The sequence below is a fragment of the Leucoraja erinacea genome, chromosome 22 (genome assembly GCF_028641065.1).
Source record: "Leucoraja erinacea ecotype New England chromosome 22, Leri_hhj_1, whole genome shotgun sequence".
Classification (NCBI taxonomy): Eukaryota; Metazoa; Chordata; class Chondrichthyes; order Rajiformes; family Rajidae; genus Leucoraja; species Leucoraja erinaceus.
The window spans coordinates 6,821,949-6,843,771 of record NC_073398.1 but is presented as its reverse complement, the minus strand read 5'-3'; the positions used below and the strand labels follow the sequence as shown (position 1 = coordinate 6,843,771).

The window sequence follows — 21,823 nt, the reverse complement described above, 5'->3', positions numbered from 1 at the left end:
TACAAACTCTGCACAGACAGCACTCATAGATAGTCAGGATCGAACCCAGGTGTCTGCGCTGTGAGGCAGTAGCTCTACCGCTGCACCACTGTGCCGCCCGATTGTAGGACAGTAATAGGGAGGAATGGATTTTAGCTGCTTTCTGTGGGGAGGACTGTGGGAGAACATTCTACGGCCTTTGGGTAGATGCCAGTGTTGTGCTGGAATAGATTGGCCAGGGCTGTTACCGGCACAATAAATGGAATATGGCCCCATATCCTTTGCTATATCCAGTGGTAATTGAACCAGTCTTGGACAACATTTGTGTGACCTTTTATAGGTCCAAGCTGGATGACTACACTCCCCCACTATGTGGTTCATCTACTCAAGTTGGCTCACTTCCTTAATCTATCAAGGCCTGTTTGTTACCTCTCTTTCCAAACTGTATACATACAGTTCCACCTAACCTAAAACAACACGATACTTGGAAATGTGATGCTCTCAGTTTCTTCACTGGTATAAACAGAGTGAAATGCTATGGCCATTGTACCAATCACTGGGAGATACCAGAGGTCACGTCCTGCCAACTCTACTTCATTTAGTTTATTTTAGTTTAGAGATACAGCGCGGAAACAGGCCCTTCGGCCCACTGAGTCCGCACCGATCAGCGATCGCGGCACATTAACACTATCCTACACACACTAGGGATAATTTACAATTTTATACCAAGCCAATTGACCTACAATCCTGTACGTCTTTGGAGTGTGGGAGAAAACCAAAGATCTCGGGGAAAACCCAAGCAAGTCATGGGGAGAACGTACAAACTCCGTACAGATAACAACCATATTCGGGATGGAACCCGGGTCTCTGGCGCTGTAAGTGCTGTAAGTGCAACTCTACTGCTGCACCACCATGCCGCCCTAACCATTCATAACCATTGTCCTGGCTCTGTCACCTTGCTCTTAAATCAACTTTCCGACCACAAAAACCCATTTCCAAACTCTTCGATTTTACATTAGAAGCAGATGTTGGAAATGAAACATTTAATTAAATATTACATAGGTCGACTTGCGCAAGATATTGGTGAGGCCACATTTGGAGTATTCTGTTCAGTTTTGGTAACTGCTATGTGAAAGATGTTGTTAATCAGAAAGGGTGCAGAGAAGATTTTAAGGATGTTGCCAGGACCTGAGGGCCTGAACTATAGGGAGAAGTCGGGCAGGCTAGGACTTAATTCCTTGGAGCGCAGGAAGACGAGAGTTATAAGATCATGAGGAGAATAGATAGGGTAGATGCATAGAGTCTTTTACCCAGAGTAGGGAAATCTAGAATCATAGGTTTAAAGTGAGGGGGATAGATTTAAAAGAAATCTGAGCGGCAATTGTTTTAAGAGAATGGGGGGTCTGTGGAACAAGCTGCCAGAGCAGGTTGTTGAGCCAGATACTATAACAACATTTAAAAGACATTTGGATGGGTACATGGACAGGAAAGGCTTAGAAGGATATGGGCCAAAGGCAGGCAGTTTTGACGAGTGTAGATGGGGCGGCTTGGTCGTCATGGGCAAGTTGGGCCAAAGGGCCTGTTTCCGTGATGTATTATTTCTAAGATTGTCCCCGCACACTGAAATACAGCAACATCAACCAAAGGATGACTGTCAAACAGGGTGCCAGATTTTTGATAAGTCACATGAAAAACATTTGGATGACTTCATCGGTTCAAGAGTAGCGTAAACTAAATTGATAGTTTATCATTCTTCAACATTTGGCTAATAGTTCTTAGATACTTAACTCTGTAGTAGCAAGGCTCTCAAGGAACTGAAGGGCTTTGTGATATTTAATCAAGAAAAAAAAAGATTTATATTTTACAAGAAACTGTGCAAAACAATTCTCCTTATATTGCAAATTCAGACCGCTTCTAAGCTAGCATGTTTGAATACCAGGTGATTTGTCTGATGTTATCTTTGATTTATATGGTTCTGCATAATTTCCAACTTTTCATCTTAAGCTACACAGTTGATCAGTCATATCGGAATTGGGCATGTTTGTTCTGCTGAAATTGATTTCTGGAAAAAGTCATCCATCTTTTGGATCAGCCCTCCCCAACTTTAGTCGTTATGCTAGTTTCAATGTCGTCCTGGTGAGTTTCATTGGCTGTAACTCATTTTCACCTAGCACACAGCTAACAATAGCCTGTATCATTGTTACTTTTTTGCATACTTTTACTTCATTTGTACTATATCTCTCATTTCCCTTTCATAAGGTCATAAGGAATAGGAGTAGAATTAGGCCATTTGGCCCATCAAGTCTACTCCGCCATTCAATCATGGCTGATCTATCTCTCCCTCCTAACCCCATTCACCTGCCTTCTCCCCATACACCTGTACTAATCAAGAATCTATCCATGGTACACAAAAAAGCTGGAGAAACTCAGCGGGTTCAGCAGCATCTATGGAGCGAAGGAAATAGGCACCGTTTCGGGCCGAAACCCTTCTTCAGACAAGAATCTATCCATCTCTGCCTTAAAAACATATCCACTGACTTGCCTCTACACCCTTCTGTGTCAAAGAATTCCACATACCCTCAGTCTGAAGAAGGGTCTTGACCCAAAACGACACCTATTCCTTTTCTCCCGAGATGCTGTCTGACCCACTGAGTTACTCCAGCATATTGTGTCTATCTTCAGTTTGAACCAGCATCTGCTCTTCCTTCCTACGCATCTTTAGGCACAGCTTAACTAGTTACTTACAACTCCTGAGTGTTTTTTGCACGTTTCTCCATTCAGTGAGGTGTCGGCCCCCCGGAATCCTTCGTTGGAAATCTCATCACTTGTTAAAAATACGTTCAACTTTTGTTCGCTGTTTGAAAATAGGTCAAAACAAAAATCAGTTTACGCACTGAGAGAGCGCATCCAAGAATCATTCACGCAAAATCAAAGGTCAAATTTAAACTCGCTAGATCATTTGTTTGAAGCAGAAGCCGAAGGCTTTACAAAACATCTATTGAACATCTGTGCAAGATTAGGTTTGGGTTTAGGATTGTCATGTGTGCCGAGGTACAGTGAAAAGCTGTGCACAGTGGTGTAACGACAGAGTTGCTGCCTTACGGTGCTAGGTTCGATCCTGATTACGGGTGCTATCTGTACGGAGTTTGTACATTTTCCCTGTGACCGTGTGGGTTTTCTCCGGATGCACCGGTTTCTTCCTACATCCCAAAGACGTGCGGGGTTGCAGGCTAATTGGCCATCTGCAAATTGTCCCCAGTGTGTGGGAAAGAACGTGTGTACGGATGATCATTGGTCGGCGCGGACTTGGTGGGCCGAAGGGCCTGTTTCTGCGCTGTATCTCTAAATTAAACTAAACTAAAGCTATCCAAACAGTTTATGTATACCATACAGAGATCCAATCAGGTCAAACTCGTGCAATAGATAGAACAATGAGGTAGATAGAGAGCAGAATGTAGTTCTCAGTATTATGGCTTTGTGCACTTTGTGTAGTCGGGAGATTTCTTCAGTCTCCAGTAAGCTAGCCTCTAACTATGCGAAGCAGACTAAGGAGTATTGTGCAAGTCTCTAGTTGGGGAAAATGTGTTAAACCCTCTCTAACAGAACACTGGGGCAGTCTCCTTATCTACAGCCACAACACAGCAAAACAAATTTATAAAAAGTTGATAGAATTGATTCCTGCATAAACCAAATTTCGGGAGCAGATAATAATAATAATCTTATTTATATAGCACATTTTTAGTCAACTTGCATTGACCCCAAAGTGCTTCACATAATTACATTACATTTACACACAGGCAAAGGTGGGTGAAGTGTCTTGCCCCAAGGACACAACGACAGTATGCACTCCAAGCGGGATTCGAACCGGCTACCTTCCGGTCGCCAGCCGAACACTTAGCCCATTGCGCCATCTTAGTTTGAGACTGCCACTGGCTTCATAGATGTCTCTGTACCCCCCCCCCCCCCCCCCCCCCCCCCCCCCCCCCCCCCCCCACTGAAGGTTTCAAGAGTAATTTGCTCTATATAAAATGTAATTGCAGCTAAGAATTCCAACTGCAAAAGCACATCCAATATAGACAGCACAGAAGAAGGCCGTCCCACAGGTCTGGGCCAGACTTCACCACAAACCTTGTTTCCACATAAACCTTTGACATATTAGCGCGGAACACTTACTGGGTTTAGTTTTGCTACAACAAACCGCAAATGCTGGCTTACAAAAAAGTGATACAAAGTGCTGGAGTAACGCGGCGGGTCAGGCAGCGTTTCTGGAGAACGTGGATAGGTGACGTTTCAGGCCCCTCTTCAGACTGGGTGATATTTCAATTTGGGACCCTTCTTCAGACTGGGTGATATTTCGGGGCAGGACCCTTCTTCAAACTCTGGGTGACATTTCGGGTCAGGACCCTTCTTCAGATTCTAGGTGATGTTTTGAGTCAAGACCCTTCTACAGACTGGAGTAACTCGGTGGGTCAGGCAGCATCCCTGGAGAACGTGGATAAGTGTCGTTTCGGGTCAGGACCTGTCTTCATATTGTTGGTGACATTTCGGGTCAGGACTCTTCTTCAGACTCGAGGTGATGCTTTGAATCTGGGCCCTTCTTCAGATTGTAGAAGGGTCCTGACCCAAAACGTCACCTATCCATGTCCTCCAGATCTGACCTACTGAGTTGCTCCATCACCATGTGTCTTTTCTCTGGGTTTAACGTCTTTTCCAAGTATGAAACACAATGTTACAAATGATGAACGAGTACCATACCTGACCAGTGCTTTGACTGTGAATCGGACCACAGTGGAGAGCAGAAATAGTGGGGTCACCAAGATGTTGAAAAGGGACAACGAGGCAAAGGCTACGGCAGAGGACAGGTTCGATGGGTTGAAGTATGAGTACGACACAAATGTCTGGAAGGCAGTAAAATAAAATCCCGATCACTGATCACATTAAATTTAAGATCTTCAACACCTCTCACCCAATCACTCCACGATGAACTCATTCTCCAAACGAGAAAGGAAACACAATGCCATTAGACACAAGGACGCAAGGAACTGCAAGTGCTGGAATCTCCAACAAAACACAAAGTGCTGGAGGAACACCGCGGGTCAGGCAGCATCTGTGGGGGGAAATGGATAGACTGATTGTAGTGGGGATGAAGGGGAGAGAAAGCTGGAAGGGAGAGGTAGGGGCGGGACAAAGCCTGGCGAGTGATAGGTGGATAGAGGTGAGGGGAGGTTTGATTGGCTGATGGGTGGAGTATGTGACAAAGGCTGGATGTGAAAAGGAGACAAAAGGGCGCCTGATAAAGATAGAAGGAGTGAAATGTAAAGGTGGAGAGAGGGAAAGAGAGACTGGAAGGGAGAGTGGGAGAGGGGAAAGAAGGGGCATGAGATGGAAATGATAGCATTGGGATGAGAGATGAGTGAACGTCGGATGGAACGGAGCAGGGTAGATTACATAGAATGTAAACAGTACAGCACAGGAACAGGCACTCTGGCCCACAATGTCATGATGCAGTCCAACTCCTCACGTCTGCACATAATCCATATCCATCCCGACCTGAAACGTCACTATCCATGTTCTCCAGAGATGCTGCCTGACCTACTGTGTTACTCCAGCACTGTGTGTCATCTTTGGTAAACAGCTTCTGTAGTTCCTTGGGTTGGCATATCTCAATATGAACTTTGGTGTGAGTTATTTTTAAGGGGCAGCACGGTGACGGCAGAGACCAGGATTCAATCCTGACTATGGTTGCTGTCTGTATCGAGTTTGTACGTTTTCCCCGTGACCTGCGTGGGTTTTCTCCGAGATCTTCGGTTTCCTCCCACATTCCAAAGACATACAGGTTTGTAAGTTAATTGGCTTGGTATAATTGTAAATTGTCCCTAGTGTGTGTGGAATAGTGTTAGTGTGCGGGGATCGCTGGTCAGTGCAGACTCGGTGTGCCGAAGGGCCGGTTTCCGCGCTGTATCTCTGAACTAAACTACACTACACTATTTCATAAGGTGATGATTCCATGTCTGCATTTTCCAATGCAGCCCAGACTCCATTCAGCCTGATTTTTAGTTTGCAGTCAAAACTATGCAGAAAAATTCAAAAATTCTTCCTTGACTCCGATTACCTCACCATTCAGCCTGATTTTAACATGTTCTAACAATAATATTGAAAAATCAATCACTCTTTAATCTGCATTGGAAGACAAAAGGGTGAATACTTATCGAATAGTGAAAGGCCTGGATGGAGTGGATGTGAAGAGGATGTTTTCACTAGTGGGAGATTCTAGGACTGGAGGTCATAGCCTCAGAATTAAAGGACTTTCCTTTAGAAAGGAGTTGAGGAGGAATTTCTTCAGTCATAAGGGTGGTGAATCTGTGGAATTAATTGCCACAGAAGGCTGTGGAGGCCAAGTCAGTGGATATTTTTAAGGCAGAGATAGATAGATTCTTGATTAGTACGGGTGTCAGAGGTTATGGGAAGAAGGCAGGAGAATGAGGTGAGATGGGAGAGGTAGATCAGCCATGATTGAATGGCGGAGTAGACTTGTTGGGCTGAATGGTCTAATTCTGCTCCTATCACTTATGACATGATGAGGACTGTGGGGAGAGGGAGATATTCACTTTTTATTAAAATTTGCTCTTACCACCAACACTGCTGCGATCGGTATTGCGGCATTCATGAACACTAAGGAGGAAAAGAAAGCATAGTGTTGAGTGAGAGTGGATCGGGAACGAGCAGATGAATCATTTTAGCTTGCATGCTCTAAGCCAGAATTTGTATCTTTCAGATATACCACCAGCTTCCTTGTACTCATGTATTGTCTTTCCGCCGACTGGTTAGCACGCAACAGAAGCTTTTCACTGTACCTCGGTACAACTAAACTATGTGCAGTATTATTTGACTTGATTAGATAGCATGCAAAACAAAGCTTTTCACTGTACCTCGATACACCTGAAAATAATAACCAACGGCAAAACCTAACCCTAGCAACGTTTTATCTGAAAATGTTAATTACACCTGCAGCAACACACCAAGTGTGGTCAATGCATACTGGATAAGGATGTGTAGAGAGCAAAGCTCTTGAGACTGGTCAATTCTTGCATTCTTGTCTTCTCCACGTTGTTGCAAAAGATGTGCTCCCAGGCATAGAGCTTCAGGAGTTTGATGCCTTTCAAGATCTCGTTGGTATTCTTCAGCCTTTCCGTGGAGTAGTCCTGCAGAGGATTCGTAAAAGTCATCATTAATATCAGTTTCGCTGCACTTCAACCATAAATGAGCGGTCTGAAGATGGGTCTCCACCCGAAACGTCACCCATTCCTTCTCTCCAGAGATGCTGTACGCTAACTGATTAGCACGCAACAAAAGATTTTCACTGCACCTTGGTACCAGTATGAATAAACTAAACTGAACTAAACTAAACTTAAATTATAATCCTCAGTAATTCTGACAACAGTGATGTTTTTGTTTTTGGTACAAACTTTAGGGAACCAGAAAACAAGATGAACCAAGAAACGTGATGGAGGTATTTAGAACTATTAACTGTATTTTTTGTATCTGAATCATCTGCTGGTAATTTCTGAATGTTTGTTGATGCATTGTTTAAGAGTGTGGAGCTTTTTACTTTATTGTACAGCATTATTTCCATATTTGTAATTCCATTTTTCTTTCCAAGTTTCTTATCTCCACATCTATTCTCTAACCGCATGCCCCTTTAAGACCCCTTCATATCTTAACCTTATCTCTATTAAATAAGGGTGGCCACGGTGGTGCAATGGTAGAGTCGCTGCCTTACAGTGAATGCAGCGCCGGAGACCCAGGTTCGACACTGACTACGGGTGCTACCTGACCACAGGATGTATGTTCTCCCCGTGACCACGTGGGTTTTCACCGAGATCTTCGGTTTCCTCCCACACTCCAAAGGCGTACAAGTTTGTAGGTAAATTGGCTTGGTGTAAGTATAAATTAACTCTAGTGTGTGTAGGATGGTGTTAATGTGCGGGGATCGCTGGTCGGTGCTGGCTCGGTGGGCTGAAGGGCCTGTTTCCACGCTGTATCTCTAAACTAAACTAAACTAAAACAATAGAATTGTGAGATCCGCTGACTGTATAGCACACAACAAAAGCCTTTCACTGTTCCTGGCAATAAACGAAACTGATCGCAGGCACAAGTCCTGGCCAGTCGGTGAATGGAAGTGCAGATGACCGGAGGAAAGGGCAAAGCGATGTGTGGGGTTGGTACTTACCAGCGTACTTTTCTGTGCGTGGGCGAGCTTGGTTGCAATGAAGTATTGTAGAGGAGCAAGCAGCGCTATGACTGACGCACCGATCAGCGCGCTAATCCCCAGCATGTAGTACAACAAGATCACGCCCATGATAATCTGGCAATCAGAACAAGAAAACACACCATTGCACCAGGACCAAAGATTTTACACTTTAGACTTTAGAGATACAGCGCAGAAACAGGTCCTACAGCCCACCCCGACCAGCAATCCCCGCACATGAACACGATCCTACACACAATATTTACCCAAGCCAATTTGCCTACAAACCTGTACGTCTTTGGAGTGTGGGAGGAAACCAGAGTACCCAGAGAAAACCCACGCAGGTCACAGGGAAAACGTGCAGACAACACCCAAAGTCAGGATCGAACCTGGGTCTCTGGTGTTCTTTAATCTTGTAGCACTCCACCCTCCCCCCTCCCTCCCACGCACCCCCCCCCCCCCCCCCCCCGCACAACCAAGGATCCCTCTCCAAGCATCCCCGAACGCTCCAATGACACCCATTGCCAACTACCATCTGAAGGGTTGGACCACAATCATTGACAGGGTAACAAAACCCAGTGGGAATCTCTGCAAAACTGAATTAAGGCTGGACATAGAACACATAGAACAACATAGCACAGCAACAGGCTCTGCCGTCCAGAATACCTGTGCTCAACATGATGCCAAGATGATGTCGTCTCATCTGCAAAAGATGCTAGTATCGAGTAAAAATTAAGCTCCATTCATCAATATTTTTTCCCATCAATACCCCCCTGTAAATTAGCCCTATTGCATAATAAGTAGATGAGAAAGTGGGATAACATAGAACTAGTGTGAACAGGCGATCAAAGGGTCTGTTTCCATGCTGTATCTCTAAACTCTGAACTAAACTGAGCTAAACTTCCAATTTAATTAATTAATATTATGGGTCGCACAGTGACGCAGCTGTTAGAGCTGCTGCTCACAATGCCAGAGACCTGGGCTCGATCCTGATGTCAGGTGCTGTCCTTGTGGAGTTTGCATGTTCTTCCTGCGACCTCCGGGGTTCCCTTCAGGTGCTCCAGTTTGGTCCTACATCTTGAAGAGGCATGGGTTAGTAGGCTAATTGCCCTCCGCAATATAAAATTGCTCCAAGTGTGTCGGGAGTGGATGAGAAAGTGGCATAACCCAGAAGTTGTGCAAAAGGGTGATCAATGGTTGATGTGGACTCGGTGAACCGAAGGGCCAGTTTCAATGCTGTATCTCTAAACTAAACTAATAAGCATAAAACTATTTTCAATTTGAGAATTGAATTCCGGGTGGCATGGTGACACAGCTACAGAATTGCTGCCGTACAGAGTCAGGGTCCCGGGTTCGATTCTGACTAAGGGTGCTTGTCCAAACGGAGTTTGTACGTTCTTCCCGTGACCCGCTTGGGTTTTCTCCAAGATCTTCTGTTTCCTCCAACACTCCAAAGATGTACAGGTTTGTGGGTTAATTGGCTTTGGTAAAATTGTAAATTGTCCCTAGTGTATGTAGGATAGTGTTAATGCGCAGGGATCGTTGGTCGGTGCGGACTCGGTGGGCTGAAGGGCCTGTTTGCATGTAGTATCTCTAAACTAATACTAAACAAAATATGAACATCTAGTTTGTAACCTTTTAGAGGTGACAGTATACAATATCAGCATGTGCCATCACAAATGAAGTACTGGTAAGATCTCAAAAAAGTACTGTACCTGGACTGGCATGGCCCAGAGATTAGGGCAAAGAAACAGGAACCACATCAGCTGGTTGGTTTCAATGGCAACAAGATTATTGATCTGGCCCAAAGTCATCTCTCCCATTGACATATTGGAGGTGGATAGACACAGAATCTTGTTGTAGATCATAGCCTAAAGGGGGAAAAAATTCAAAGGCAATTAGGAGTTGATGAGAAGAAAATGTTAATTCAGGTACAAATAAGGAACTATAATTTACACCTTTGGATCAAACCTTTGGTACAATGGCCTTCAGCAGTCGGGGTATTAATCATAGAAGTTGGGAGGAGCAAAGTGATTATTCTGCTGGGAGGTGATACAATGATGGGCCAAATGGCCTCCTTCCATGTCATATCAAGCAAGACTATTGTTAGTCTTACCAGGAATGTCAAAGTTAGAATGAACAAGCAGAAAGTTGGTGAATAGGTTGGGTCCGTGGGAAATTGTTAAATTCTTTTTCACATTAAATTATTTAGTAATTAAGGAAATTCCCATCTCGCATATTCGTCCTTTAATTTTCAAAGAAACTTTTCTGCTGTTTATCATTGGTTTACTGTTGTCATGTGTACCACCATTCAGAGACATGGTTTTGTTTGCATAATATCCAATTAAATCAGATAAACCATATATGACTGTAGCGGGTAGAGCTGTTGCCTCACAGTGCCAGAGACCCGGATTCGATTCTGATCTCGAGTACTGACTGTGTGGAGTTTGCATGTTCCTCCCACATCCCAAAGATGTGCGTGCGGGTTTGGAGGTTAATTGGCCTCTGTAAAATGGCCCCTAGTGTGTAGGGGGTGGATGAGAAAGTGGTGTGACATAGAACTAGTGTGAACGGATGATCGATGGTCGGTGTGGACTCGGTGGGCTGAGTCACTGTTTTCTTGCTGTGTGTCTCTAAACTAAATACTAAAAATGTTTAAGAAGGAACTGCAGATGCTGGAAAATCGAAGGTACACAAAAATGCTGGAGACACTCAGCGGGTGCAGCAGCAACTACGGAGTGAAGGAAATAGGCAACGTTTCGGGCCGAAACCTTGCCTATTTCCTTCGCTCCATAGATGCTGCTGCAGCCGCTGAGTTTCTCCAGCATTTTGATATAGGAAGGGTGTCAGTAAGCTGGAAAGAGTGCAGAAAATATTTACAAGGATGATGCCAGGACTTGTAGGTTGAGGTTGGGCAGGCAAGGACTTTATTCCTTGAATCGCAAGAGGTTCAGGTGTTGATCTTATATAGGTGTATAAAACCAGTAGAAGAATAGATAGGGTGAATACACATTAAATATTTTATCCAGGGCAGGTGAATCAAGAACCAGAGGAGATAGGTTTAAGTGAAGAGGGGCAAGCTGTAACACAAACCTCAGGACAACTTTTTCACTCAAAGTGTTGCAGTTATATGGAACAGGCTGCCAGAGGAGGTAGTTGAGGTAGGTACTAGAATAACATTTAAAAAACATTTAAAAGGCACTTTGATGTAAGCAGATAGGAAAGATTTGAGAGATTTGGGCCTAATGCGGGCAAACGGGACTAGTTTTGATGGGGCATCTTGTTTGGCATGGGGGAGTTGGGCTGAATGACCTGTTTCCATGTTGTATAGCTCTATGACTTCCAGGGTTAGGTTCTAGACATCTAAAGACAGTTACTAAAATGGAATTGGGGAATGCAGTAAGAGCAAACACAGGTAGGCCCAAAAGACTGATAGAAAGTATTTGTTAATTCCAAATTAAAGAATCACAAGAGAAAAAGACTATTCAAAGATAGGTATGATAGTCAATGTTTCTAAACACGTAATGATTTCCAATTTTTCAAAATTGTTGCAAAATAGTTTGGAAGTATTAGTGCCACGTAAAAGAAACATATTGTGTTAAAGGCCTGTCCCACGAGCGTGCGAATCCATGCGGCAAGCGCGACCTAAAGGGCCGGCCCCACCAGCATGCGTCTGCATGCGGCAAGGTCGAGTGAGTGACATGAAGTTCGAGCGAAGTCTGCGGGAAGTTCGCGCGTGACATACAGCGTCGATGCAGCTGCGGGCCGGCAGGCCGTTGCCGTGCGGAATTTTTGATCACGGTCAGTTTTTCGGAGCCCTGTGCGATATTGGGACCAGCTCCGCACAACTCCATACGGCTCCGGCGATCGAAGTGGGACCAGCCCCACGAGGCCGTACGGCTCAAGCGACCACGTTAGGTCGCGCTTGCCGCATGCAGGCGCATGCTGGTGGGACCGGCCCTTTAGGTCGCGATTGCCGCATGGAGTCGCATGCTCGTAGGACAGGCCCTTAACAATGGCGGTGGCGCAGCGGTAGAGTTGCTGCCTTACAGCACTTGTAGCGCCAGTGACCCGGGTTCAATCCCAACTACGGGTGCTGTCTGTACGGAGTTTGTACGTACTCCCCGTGACCACAAGGGTCTTCTCCGAGATCTGCACTTTCCCCCCACACTCTAAAAATGGATAGGTTTGTAGGTTAATTGGCTTGGTAGAAATGTAAATTGTCCCCAGTGTGTGTGTAAGTAGTATTAATGTGCAGGGATTGCTGATCAGCGCAGACTCGGTGGGATGACGGGCCTGTTTCCGAACTGTATCTCTAAAACTAAAAGTAAACTTCAGCACACCACTTCCGGGTTTTATAGTCCCTCCCCCTCCCACCAGCAGGGGGAATGGCAATTTAAAAAAAAAACATTAATATCTCTCTGATTTTTCATCGATGGGAAAATTCCTCTGGTCCCAGAAGTTGGAGGGGGACTCTGAGCGAGTGTTCTCTCGGAAACCACACCACAGCGTGCCAAAAGCGGTCAAGATCAGACTTTTAGTAATATAGATACGATTTGATGAGGCAGCTACACTTAGCACCATCTTAGAGCATCCAGAAGCATAACTAGTCTGGAGAACAGCCTAGGGCAGCAAAGTGGTGCAGAAGTCGAGTTGATGCCATACCACGCCAGAGATCCTGATTCAATTCTGACTATGGGTGCTGTTCGTATGGAGTTTGTACGTTCGCCACGTGACAGCACGGGTTTTCTCCGGGTGCTCCGGTTTCCTCCCACATTCCAAAGACGTGCAGGTTTGAAGGTTTATTGGCACGTGTAAACTATAAACTACCCCAGTGCGTAGGATAGTTTGAGTGTACAGGGTGAGTGCTGGTGGGGCCTATTCTTGTTCTCCAGGGATGCTACCTAACCTGCTGAGTTACTCCAGCACATTGCATTTCTGTCTCCCTCTAAACTTTGCAGAAGGGTCTTGACCCGAAATGTCACCTGTTCCTTTTCTCCAGAGATGTTGCCTGACCCACTGAGTTACTCCAACTTTTATGTGCCTAGCTTCGGTTTAAACCAGAACCTGCAGTTACCTCCTGCACACATTCCTGTACATCATTTTCCACAAGTAAATGTGCTCAAAAGCACATCTACTGACTCATTTTATATCCATTTATTACAAATGGGATGATTTTGGAGGCTGACAACCAAGACACATTATGTTTCGCTATTGACTGGGGAGTTATTTGTAGTTGATCATGACTCAATCTCAAGTTTATACCAGTAACGTTCATCTTTCAACCAACATCAAAAACTTGATCATTATCGACATGCCGTTTTGAAATTGGTGAAAGGATTTCGAAAAGTGTTTCGAGTCTATAGTGAGATACAGCGTGGAATCAGGCCCTTCAGCCCACTGAGTCCATGCCGACCATCGATCATCCCAAACACTGATCCATGTTATCCCACTTTGGCTTCATACGCATTCGGGGCAACTTACAGAAGCCAATTAACCTATAAACCTGCGCGATTTTAGGATGTGGGGGAAAACCGGAGCACCCGGAGGTAATCCCCATGGGTCACAGGGGGAAGGTGCAGATTCCACACACAGACAGCATCCGTAGTCAGGATCGAACCCAGGTCTCTGGTGCTGTGAAGCAGCAACACTACCAGCTGTGCCACTGGGCCTCAGTCCCCTGATCGACTGTGAAGCAAAAGAGGACATGTGTATCCACACAACTCACTGAAGCACTGTAGTTGCAGACACCGCCTGCAGAAAGAGCCAGTTAAATATCTGTAAGATCACACTGCTAATCTTATTTGCAGCAGTTCCCAAAATTGAGCGGCAGAATGTTATTAAAACGATGTGCCTTGAATATACAGCACAAGTATCGCTCAAAGTAAGCAACCATAAACAGGGAAATAATGAAGTCCGTTCCGCTTTCTTACGCACCAGTAAGGCTCCACGTAGATTGATGCCGGTTTCAATGGCCACATAGTATGAGGCTTGTAAAAATGTTCTCTGTAGAATGAGTGCGAGAAAGAGTAACACTGCCAAAACATATGCGTTCTCCAAGACTCCCTTCGATGACAGAAAATAGACGCCCAGAAATTTTACCTATAAAAGGAAAGATCACAGGCGATGGTTAAAAAAGTTAGCTATTACCTTACAGTCTCATGTGCGCTGGGGACATGTGCAAAGTATTAAGTGAATCCTCTGCCAGAGATTAAATCCCATTTATATATTTTACTAGAGATAATGTTTTAAACAGGAAATATTAACTATCTAAGTCACACGCCCTTTTCAAAGTAGACACGGGGAACTGCACATGCTGGTTTACAAAACAAAAAAGGCACAAAGTGCTGGAGTAACACCGGGTCAAGCAGCAGCTCTGGAATAGGTGACGTGTCGGGTTGGGATCTTTCTTCAGACTGATTATAGTAGTGGGTGAGAAAGCTGGAAAGAAGGTGGGGGGCGATACAAAGCCCAGCAAATGTGACGCAGTGGCGCAGTGGTAGAGTTGCTGCCTTATAGCGTTTGCAGAGTCAGGGACCCGGGTTCGATCCCGACTATGGTCGGTGGGGGCGCTGCAAGCCGGCGCCCTGTCAGTAACGTGTCCGTTTTTTTCAACTTTTTTTGTTTTTTTAGTATGTTTTAAAGTATGTTTTTTTGTGTTTCTTTGTGTGTTTTGTGTGGGGGGTGGTGTTGGGGGGGGTGAGGGGGAAACCGTTTTGGTCGTCTCCTCCACGGAGAGGCGACTTTTTCCAGGCCGCCTCCCCCGTGGCCTAACAGCAAGGATCGGGCGGCCTTTCCCGGAGACGCGCCCAGGGCTTCAGCGGCGGGTGCAGCGTGGACTCTCGGCATGAAGCGGGTGAGCCCTCGTTGGGGCTAGCCGGAGGGGAGCGGTCCGTTTTGCTGGCCCGTGACAGCCGGCAGCCTGAAGCCGCGCATGGTCTACACAGCTCCAGTTGGCGTGGCGTCTACAGCCCGGGATCCCTCGTGGGGGCCCGGGAGAAGAAGAAGCTTCCACCGCCGGCCCACGGCCAACTTCTACCGTGGACCCGGCGTGGACTTTCCATCACCCCTGGAGGGGGAGCTTCTACCGCCGGCCCTGCGGTGCTTCTGGCTGCGGCGGGGACTTTAAAACTTCGACCGCCGGCCTGCGGCCTACACCAACCTAAAGCCACGGTGTCCGGTGGGGAAGATCCGATCCTGAACTGACTCTGGACTCTGGTCCCGACCACGGGGGGAAATGGAGGAGGACTGGCCAAATTTTGTGCCTTCCACCACAGTGATGAATGCTGTGGTGGATGTTTGTGTTACATTTTTATTGTGTACTAGACCAAGTGCAAACTTACATTAACCACCCCCCAACACACACAGAAGTGGGGAGGGAGGGGAGGGGGAGGAGGAGGAAACGGGACAGATTTGGGAGGGAAAGGAAAGCGGGGTAGGGGGTGAGAGAGGGGGGATGGGGAGAGAGATGTGGGGGCGGGGGAATGGGGAGGGAGGGAAGGAGGGAGGGAAGGAGGGGGAGAGTGGTGTGGGGGAGAGAGGGGAAAGAGTGGGGAGGGAGAGTGAGAGTGGAGGGGGAGGGGGGAGAGGTGGAAGAGTGGGGAGGGAGGAGGAGAGGGGTAGGGGGAGTGATGGAAGAGGGACAGAGGGGTAGGAGGAAGGGGGCGGGTGGAGAGAGGGAAGGGGGTGGGTAGAGAGGGAAGGGAGTGGGGGAGAGAGGGAAGGGAGTGGGAGAGAGAGGGATGGGTGGATGAGGGAGAGGGGTGAGGAGAGGGAAACATAGAAACATAGAAATTAAGTGCAGGAGTAGGCCATTCGGCCCTTCGAGCCTGCACCACCATTCCATATGATCATGGCTGATCATCCAACTCAGTATCCTGTACCTCCCTTCTCTCCATACCCCCTGATCCCTTTAGCCACAAGGGCCACATCTAACTCCCTCTTAAATATAGCCAATGAACTGGCCTCTACTACCTTCTGTGCCAGTGAATTCCAGAGATTCACCACTCTCTGTGTGAAAAATGTTTTTCTCATCTCTGTCCTGTGTGAAAAATGTTTTTCTCATCTCGGTCCTAAAGGATTTCCCCCTTATCTTTAAACTGTGACCTCTTGTTCTGGACTTCTATGGGTGAGAAGCCAGTTTTTTTTTTTAATTTGGGGGGGAAGAAGGATTTGATTAAAAATGTGTACATAAACATGACGGAATGTAATCAGGAGTGGATACTTTGAAAGAAAAGTGAAATCTCTACCGAAATGGAAAAGATCTCGGCGATTCTGCGTCTGGTTTCGGCGTAGCAAGGAATCAAAGGAAGAAAGGCGGCTGGCAGCCGGACAGATGGACGCCAGACGCCGGCAGGCACACAGTTTTATATAATAACTAGACCAAGTGCAGACCCGTTGGGTCTGTTTCCCCAAAGGCGTTTGCATCACACTCACACTAACCACCCCCCAAACACACAGGTGGGCGGAGCGGGGTAGGGGCAGACGGGGTGGTGAGAGGGGAGGGTGAGAAGAGGGGAGGGAGGGGAGTGGAGGGGAGAGGAGGAGGAGGAGGAGGAAACGGGACAGATTTAGGAGGGAAAGGAAAGTGGGGTAGGGGGGGTGAGAGAGGGGGATGGGGGAGAGAGATGTGGGGGAGGGGGGGGGGTGGGGGGGGGGGAGGGGAGGAGGGAGGGAGGGGGAGAGTGGTGTGGGGAGAGAGGGAAAGAGAGGGGAGGAGAGAGTGGGGGAGGGGGGAGAGAGGGAGAGGTGGAAGAGGGGGGAGGGAGGGAGAGGGGTAGGGGGAGAGTGATGAAGAGGGCAGGACGGGAGGGAGGAAGGGGGCGGGTAGGGGGGGGGAAGGGGGAAGGGGTGGAGAGAGGGAAGGGGGTGGGGTAGGGGAGGGGGGAGGGGGGGGGGGAGAGAGGGGGAGAGTGGGGATGAGGGGAGAGGGAGTGGGGTGAGGGAGAGGAAAACATAGAAACATAGAAATTAAGTGCAGGAGTAGGCCATTCGGCCCTTCGAGCCTGCACCACCATTCCATATGATCATGGCTGATCATCCAACTCAGTATCCTGTACCTGCCTTCTCTCCATACCCCCTGATCCCTTTAGCCACAAGGGCCACATCTAACTCCCTCTTAAATATAGCCAATGAACTGGCCTCAACTACCTTCTGTGCCAGTGAATTCCAGAGATTCACCACTCTCTGTGTGAAAAATGTTTTTCTCATCTCTGTCCTGTGTGAAAAATGTTTTTCTCATCTCGGTCCTAAAGAATTTCCCCCTTATCTTTAAACTGTAACCCCTTGTTCTGGACTTCTATGGGTGAGAAGCCAGGTTTTTTTTAAATATTGGGGGGGGGGGGAGAAGAATTTGATTAAAAATGTGTACATAAACATGACGAAATGTAATCAGGAGTGGATACTTTGAAAGAAAAGTGAAATCTCTACCGAAATGGAATTGATCTCGGCGATTCTGCTTCTGGTTTCGGCGTAGCAAGGAATCAAAGGAAGAAAGGCGGCCGGCAGCCGGACGGTTGGACGCCGGACGTCGGCAGGCACACAGTTTTATATAATAACTAGACCAAGTGCAGATCCGTTGGGTCTGTTCCCCCAAAGGCATTTGTGGGGGGGGGGGGGGGGGGGGGGGCTGCAGCATCACACTCACATTAACCACCCCCCAAATACACAGGTGAAGGGGGGGGGGGGTGAGAAGAGGGGAGGGAGGGGGGGGAGGAGGAGGAGGAGGATACGGGACAGATTTGGGAGGGAAAGGAGAGTGGGGTAGGTAGGGTGAGAGAGGGGGATGGGGAGAGAGATGTGGGGGGGGGGGAAGGAGAGGGGTGGGGGGAGAGAGGGGAAAGAGTGGGGAGGGAGAGTGGAGGGGGAAGGGGGAGAGAAGTGGAAAAGTTGGGAGGGAGGAGGAGAGGGGTAGGGGGAGTGATGGAATAGGACAGAGGGGCAGGGCGAAGGGGGCGGGGGGAGAGAGGGAAGGGTGTGGGGTAGAGAGGGAAGAGGGGTGGTGGAGAGAGGAATGGGAGAGGGAGAGGGGTGAGGAGAGGAGAGGGGGGAGGAGAGAAGGGGGAGGGGAGAGAAGTGGAAGAGTGGGGAGGGAGGGAGGGAGGGAGGGGGTAGAGGGGGTAGCGCGAGTGGTGGAAGAGGGACAGAGGGGTAGGGGAAGGACTGGGGAGAGAGGGGAAGGGAGGGGTGGGGGAGGGAGAAGGGTGGGGTAAGGGGAGAGAAGTGGAAGAGTGGGGAGTGAGGGGAAGGGGGCGTGGTGGAAGAGGGAACAGAGGGGTAGGAGGAAGGGGGCGGGTGGAGAGAGGGAAGGGGGTGGGGTAGAGAGGGAAGGGGGTGGGGGAGAGAGGGATGGGTGGTTGAGGGAGAGGGGTGAGGAGAGGGAAACATAGAAACATAGAAATTAAGTGCAGGAGTAGGCCATTCGGCCCTTTGAGCCTGCACCACCATTCAATATGATCATGGCTGATCATCCAACTCAGTATCCTGTACCTACCTTCTCTCCATACCCCCTGACCCCTTTAGCCACATGGGCCACATCTAACTCCCTCTTAAATATAGCCAATGAACTGGCCTCAACTACCTTCTGTGGCAGAGAATTCCAGAGATTCATCACTCTCTGTGTGAAAAATGTTTTTCTCATCTCGCTCCTAAAGGATTTCCCCCTTATCCTTAAACTGTGACCCCTTGTTCTGGACGTCTCCAACATATGGAACAATCTTCCTGCATCTAGCCTGTCCAACCCCTTAAGAATTTTGTAAGTTTCTATAAGATACCCCCTCAATCTTCTAAAATGTAGCGAGTACAAGCCGAGTCTATCCAGTCTTTATTCATATGAAAGTCCTGACATCCCAGGAATCAGTCTGGTGAACCTTCTCTGTTCTCCCTCTATGGAAAGAATGTCTTTGAGCATTGGGCATTGTGACATCACACGATGGAACGTTCACCAGGGGCTGGGGCTGGGGTTGCTTCTATGGGTGAGAAGCCAGTTTTTTTTTGTTGAAATATTGGGGCGGGGGGAGAAGGATTTGATTATAAATGTGTACATAAACATGACAAAATGGAATCAGGAGCGGATACTTAGAAAGAAAAGTGAAATCTCCACCGAAATGGAAAAGATCTCGGCGATTCTGCGCCTGGTTTCGGCGCAGCAAGGAATCAAAGGAAGAAAGGCGGCCGGCAGCCGGATGGACGGACGCCGGATGCCGGCAGGCACTCAGTTTTATATAATAACTAGACCAAGTGCAGACCCGTTGGGTCTGCTCCCCCAATGGTGTGATCCTCCAACCCAATATTCCACCATGCATCCGCCTCCTCCAATGGAACTGAAGCCGTTCTCAAAAGTAAGATTCCACCCTGCCTCCCTCAGCAGTGGATTAAAAAAAAATCCAATGGCACCTCACCTGCCTGCTGCAGCAGTGAAAAGTTCAGAGTGTTCCTGTCTTGCAACTTTGTTTTGAAGTGTGTTGGAAGCTGACATGTAAATGGAGAAGCCAGTTTATTTTGGAAATACTTGGGGGTGGGGGGTGAAGGATTTGATTAAAAACGTGTACTTCAACACGACGAAATGTAATGAGGAGCGAAATCTCTACCAAAATGGAAAAGATCTCGGAGATTGAGCGTCTGGATTGGGCGTGGCAATGAATCAAAGGAAGAAATGCAGCCGGCAGCCGCACATGCAAATGGATCCATTCCAATTGGACATCTGCGAGCTTCGGCCATTCTGATTGGACATCTGCGAGTATCGGACACGAATCAAAAGGCAGAAAAGGTCCTAAATTACATTCTAAACAGACGGGAAGAGGACTACTTTTACTTACTTTGTCCGCAGGGCCAGCTCCTTCCAGTTCACTTTCCATCGTTCTGTTAACCTGAGGAAAGTCACATTTTAAGTGATTCATTTCTATCGATAAGCAGTATATTGTTTAAAAGATCCGTGTGATCCACATGTGAGTGTTAAGGGCCTGTCCCGCTTAGGCAATTTTGGCGACCGTCACTGTCGCGGCGTGACGGCGGAAATGCACCCACCCCACGACTATGTCGACGACAAGCGACCACCTAGTCGACGTCAAGCTACGACAAGCTACGTCAACCGGCGACACGGGACGTCCTCGTGACTCGGGACGTCCACCTATGACCACACCTACGACAACCTACGACACCCGAAATCAACCTACCTCCACCAGCGACAGGCTACGGCAAGCTACAAACCTGTCGGCAACAAAAGAAGACAATTGAAGACTTCTCTTGACGCCGGAACTGTCGTCGGTTGACGTAGGTTGTGGCCAATGGAATTCACCGAGGTCATGACCCGGCGACAACCAACGTCACCTGGCGTCATCCTGGCGACAGCACCTACGACAGGAGAAGAGAGGCAACGTCAGGCCCACCGTCGCCGAGAGGTTTCGAACATTTCAAAGCCCAGTGGCGGCCAGAAATAAGTAACGACAATTGAGGAGACCGCTCACAGCAATACAGCCCGCGTCACACCACGCCACGCCACGACCATGTGGCAGTCACCAAAAAAAATCGCCTAAATGGGACAGGCCCTTTATACTCACAGTTCTCCAATGTTAATGTTATGAATAAACATCTTTCTAAATGAAGTTCAACTTTGCTTTTAGTTTATGTTTGGACAGGTTCAAAGTTATGGTTGGGGAGCTGCATTTAAATCTGAATCAATTCTTTAACAGGCGGGTGGCCAATTGAGAGGGATGGAAAACTGAAGCGGGGATTGGGGACAAAGCATTAATTATACTTTTGATTTTTAGACTTTGGGGGAGATACAGCGTGGAAACAGGCCCTTCGACTCACCAAGTCCGCGCCCACCAGCGGTCACCCGCGCACTAGCACTATCCTACACATTGTGCCACTTTACAGGAGCCAATTAACGTACCAACCTGCACATCTTTGGAAGAAGTGAGGAAACCGGAGCACCCAAAAAAAACACCCATGCAGTCATAGGGAGAATGTACAAACACTGTACAGACAGCACCCATAGTCAGGATCAAACCCGGGTCTCTGGCGCTATAAGGCAACAACTCTATCGCTGTTCGCCACCTCCAACGGGATCCCATCACTAGTCACATCTTCCCATCTCCACCCCTTTCTGAGAGACCGTTCCCTCCGCAGGTTGGGTACTTTTCGGCACTGCTGTTTCCGCGCTGACATTTCGGCACCGCTGTTTTTGATTGTCCTCCCGTTTAATATTAATGTAGGTTTCTGTTGTCCCCTATAAATTGTGTCTGAAACGGCGGCGCCGAATGGTATCATTCCGCCCTCCGCAACCGTTAACTCGTCCCTTTACACTCAAACCACCCCCTCCCCAGGTACTTCCCCTGCAACCGCACAAGATGCAACACCTGTCCCTATACCTCCCTCCTCAACTCCGTCCAAGGACCCTGACAGCCATTTCAGGTGAGGCAGAGGTTCACTTGCACCTCCTCCAACCTCATCTACTGTATCCGCTGTTCCAGGAGTGGACTCCTATATACCGGCGAGACCAATCGCAGGCTCGACGATCGTTTCGCTGAAACCTCCACTCAGTCTGCCTGGACCTACCTGATCTCCCGGTTACTCAGCACTTTAACTCCCCCCCCC

The 21,823-nt window shown here is 47.8% G+C and overlaps 1 protein-coding gene across 1 annotated transcript in view; it reads right to left on the bottom strand.

The window, feature by feature from the left end:
- The window catches only part of LOC129707672 (ATP-binding cassette sub-family C member 9-like), a 154,307-nt gene that overhangs the window by 90,946 nt on the left and 41,538 nt on the right, over positions 1-21,823 (bottom strand). The window contains exons 7-14 of the mRNA XM_055652854.1: positions 20,044-20,094; positions 14,165-14,329; positions 9,943-10,098; positions 8,210-8,344; positions 7,019-7,181; positions 6,611-6,651; positions 4,735-4,877; positions 2,725-2,833 (exon numbers count right to left, since the gene is read on the bottom strand). Of these exons, the coding sequence (XP_055508829.1) occupies positions 2,725-2,833; positions 4,735-4,877; positions 6,611-6,651; positions 7,019-7,181; positions 8,210-8,344; positions 9,943-10,098; positions 14,165-14,329; positions 20,044-20,094 (963 nt within the window). The remainder of the gene's footprint in view (positions 1-2,724; positions 2,834-4,734; positions 4,878-6,610; positions 6,652-7,018; positions 7,182-8,209; positions 8,345-9,942; positions 10,099-14,164; positions 14,330-20,043; positions 20,095-21,823) is intronic.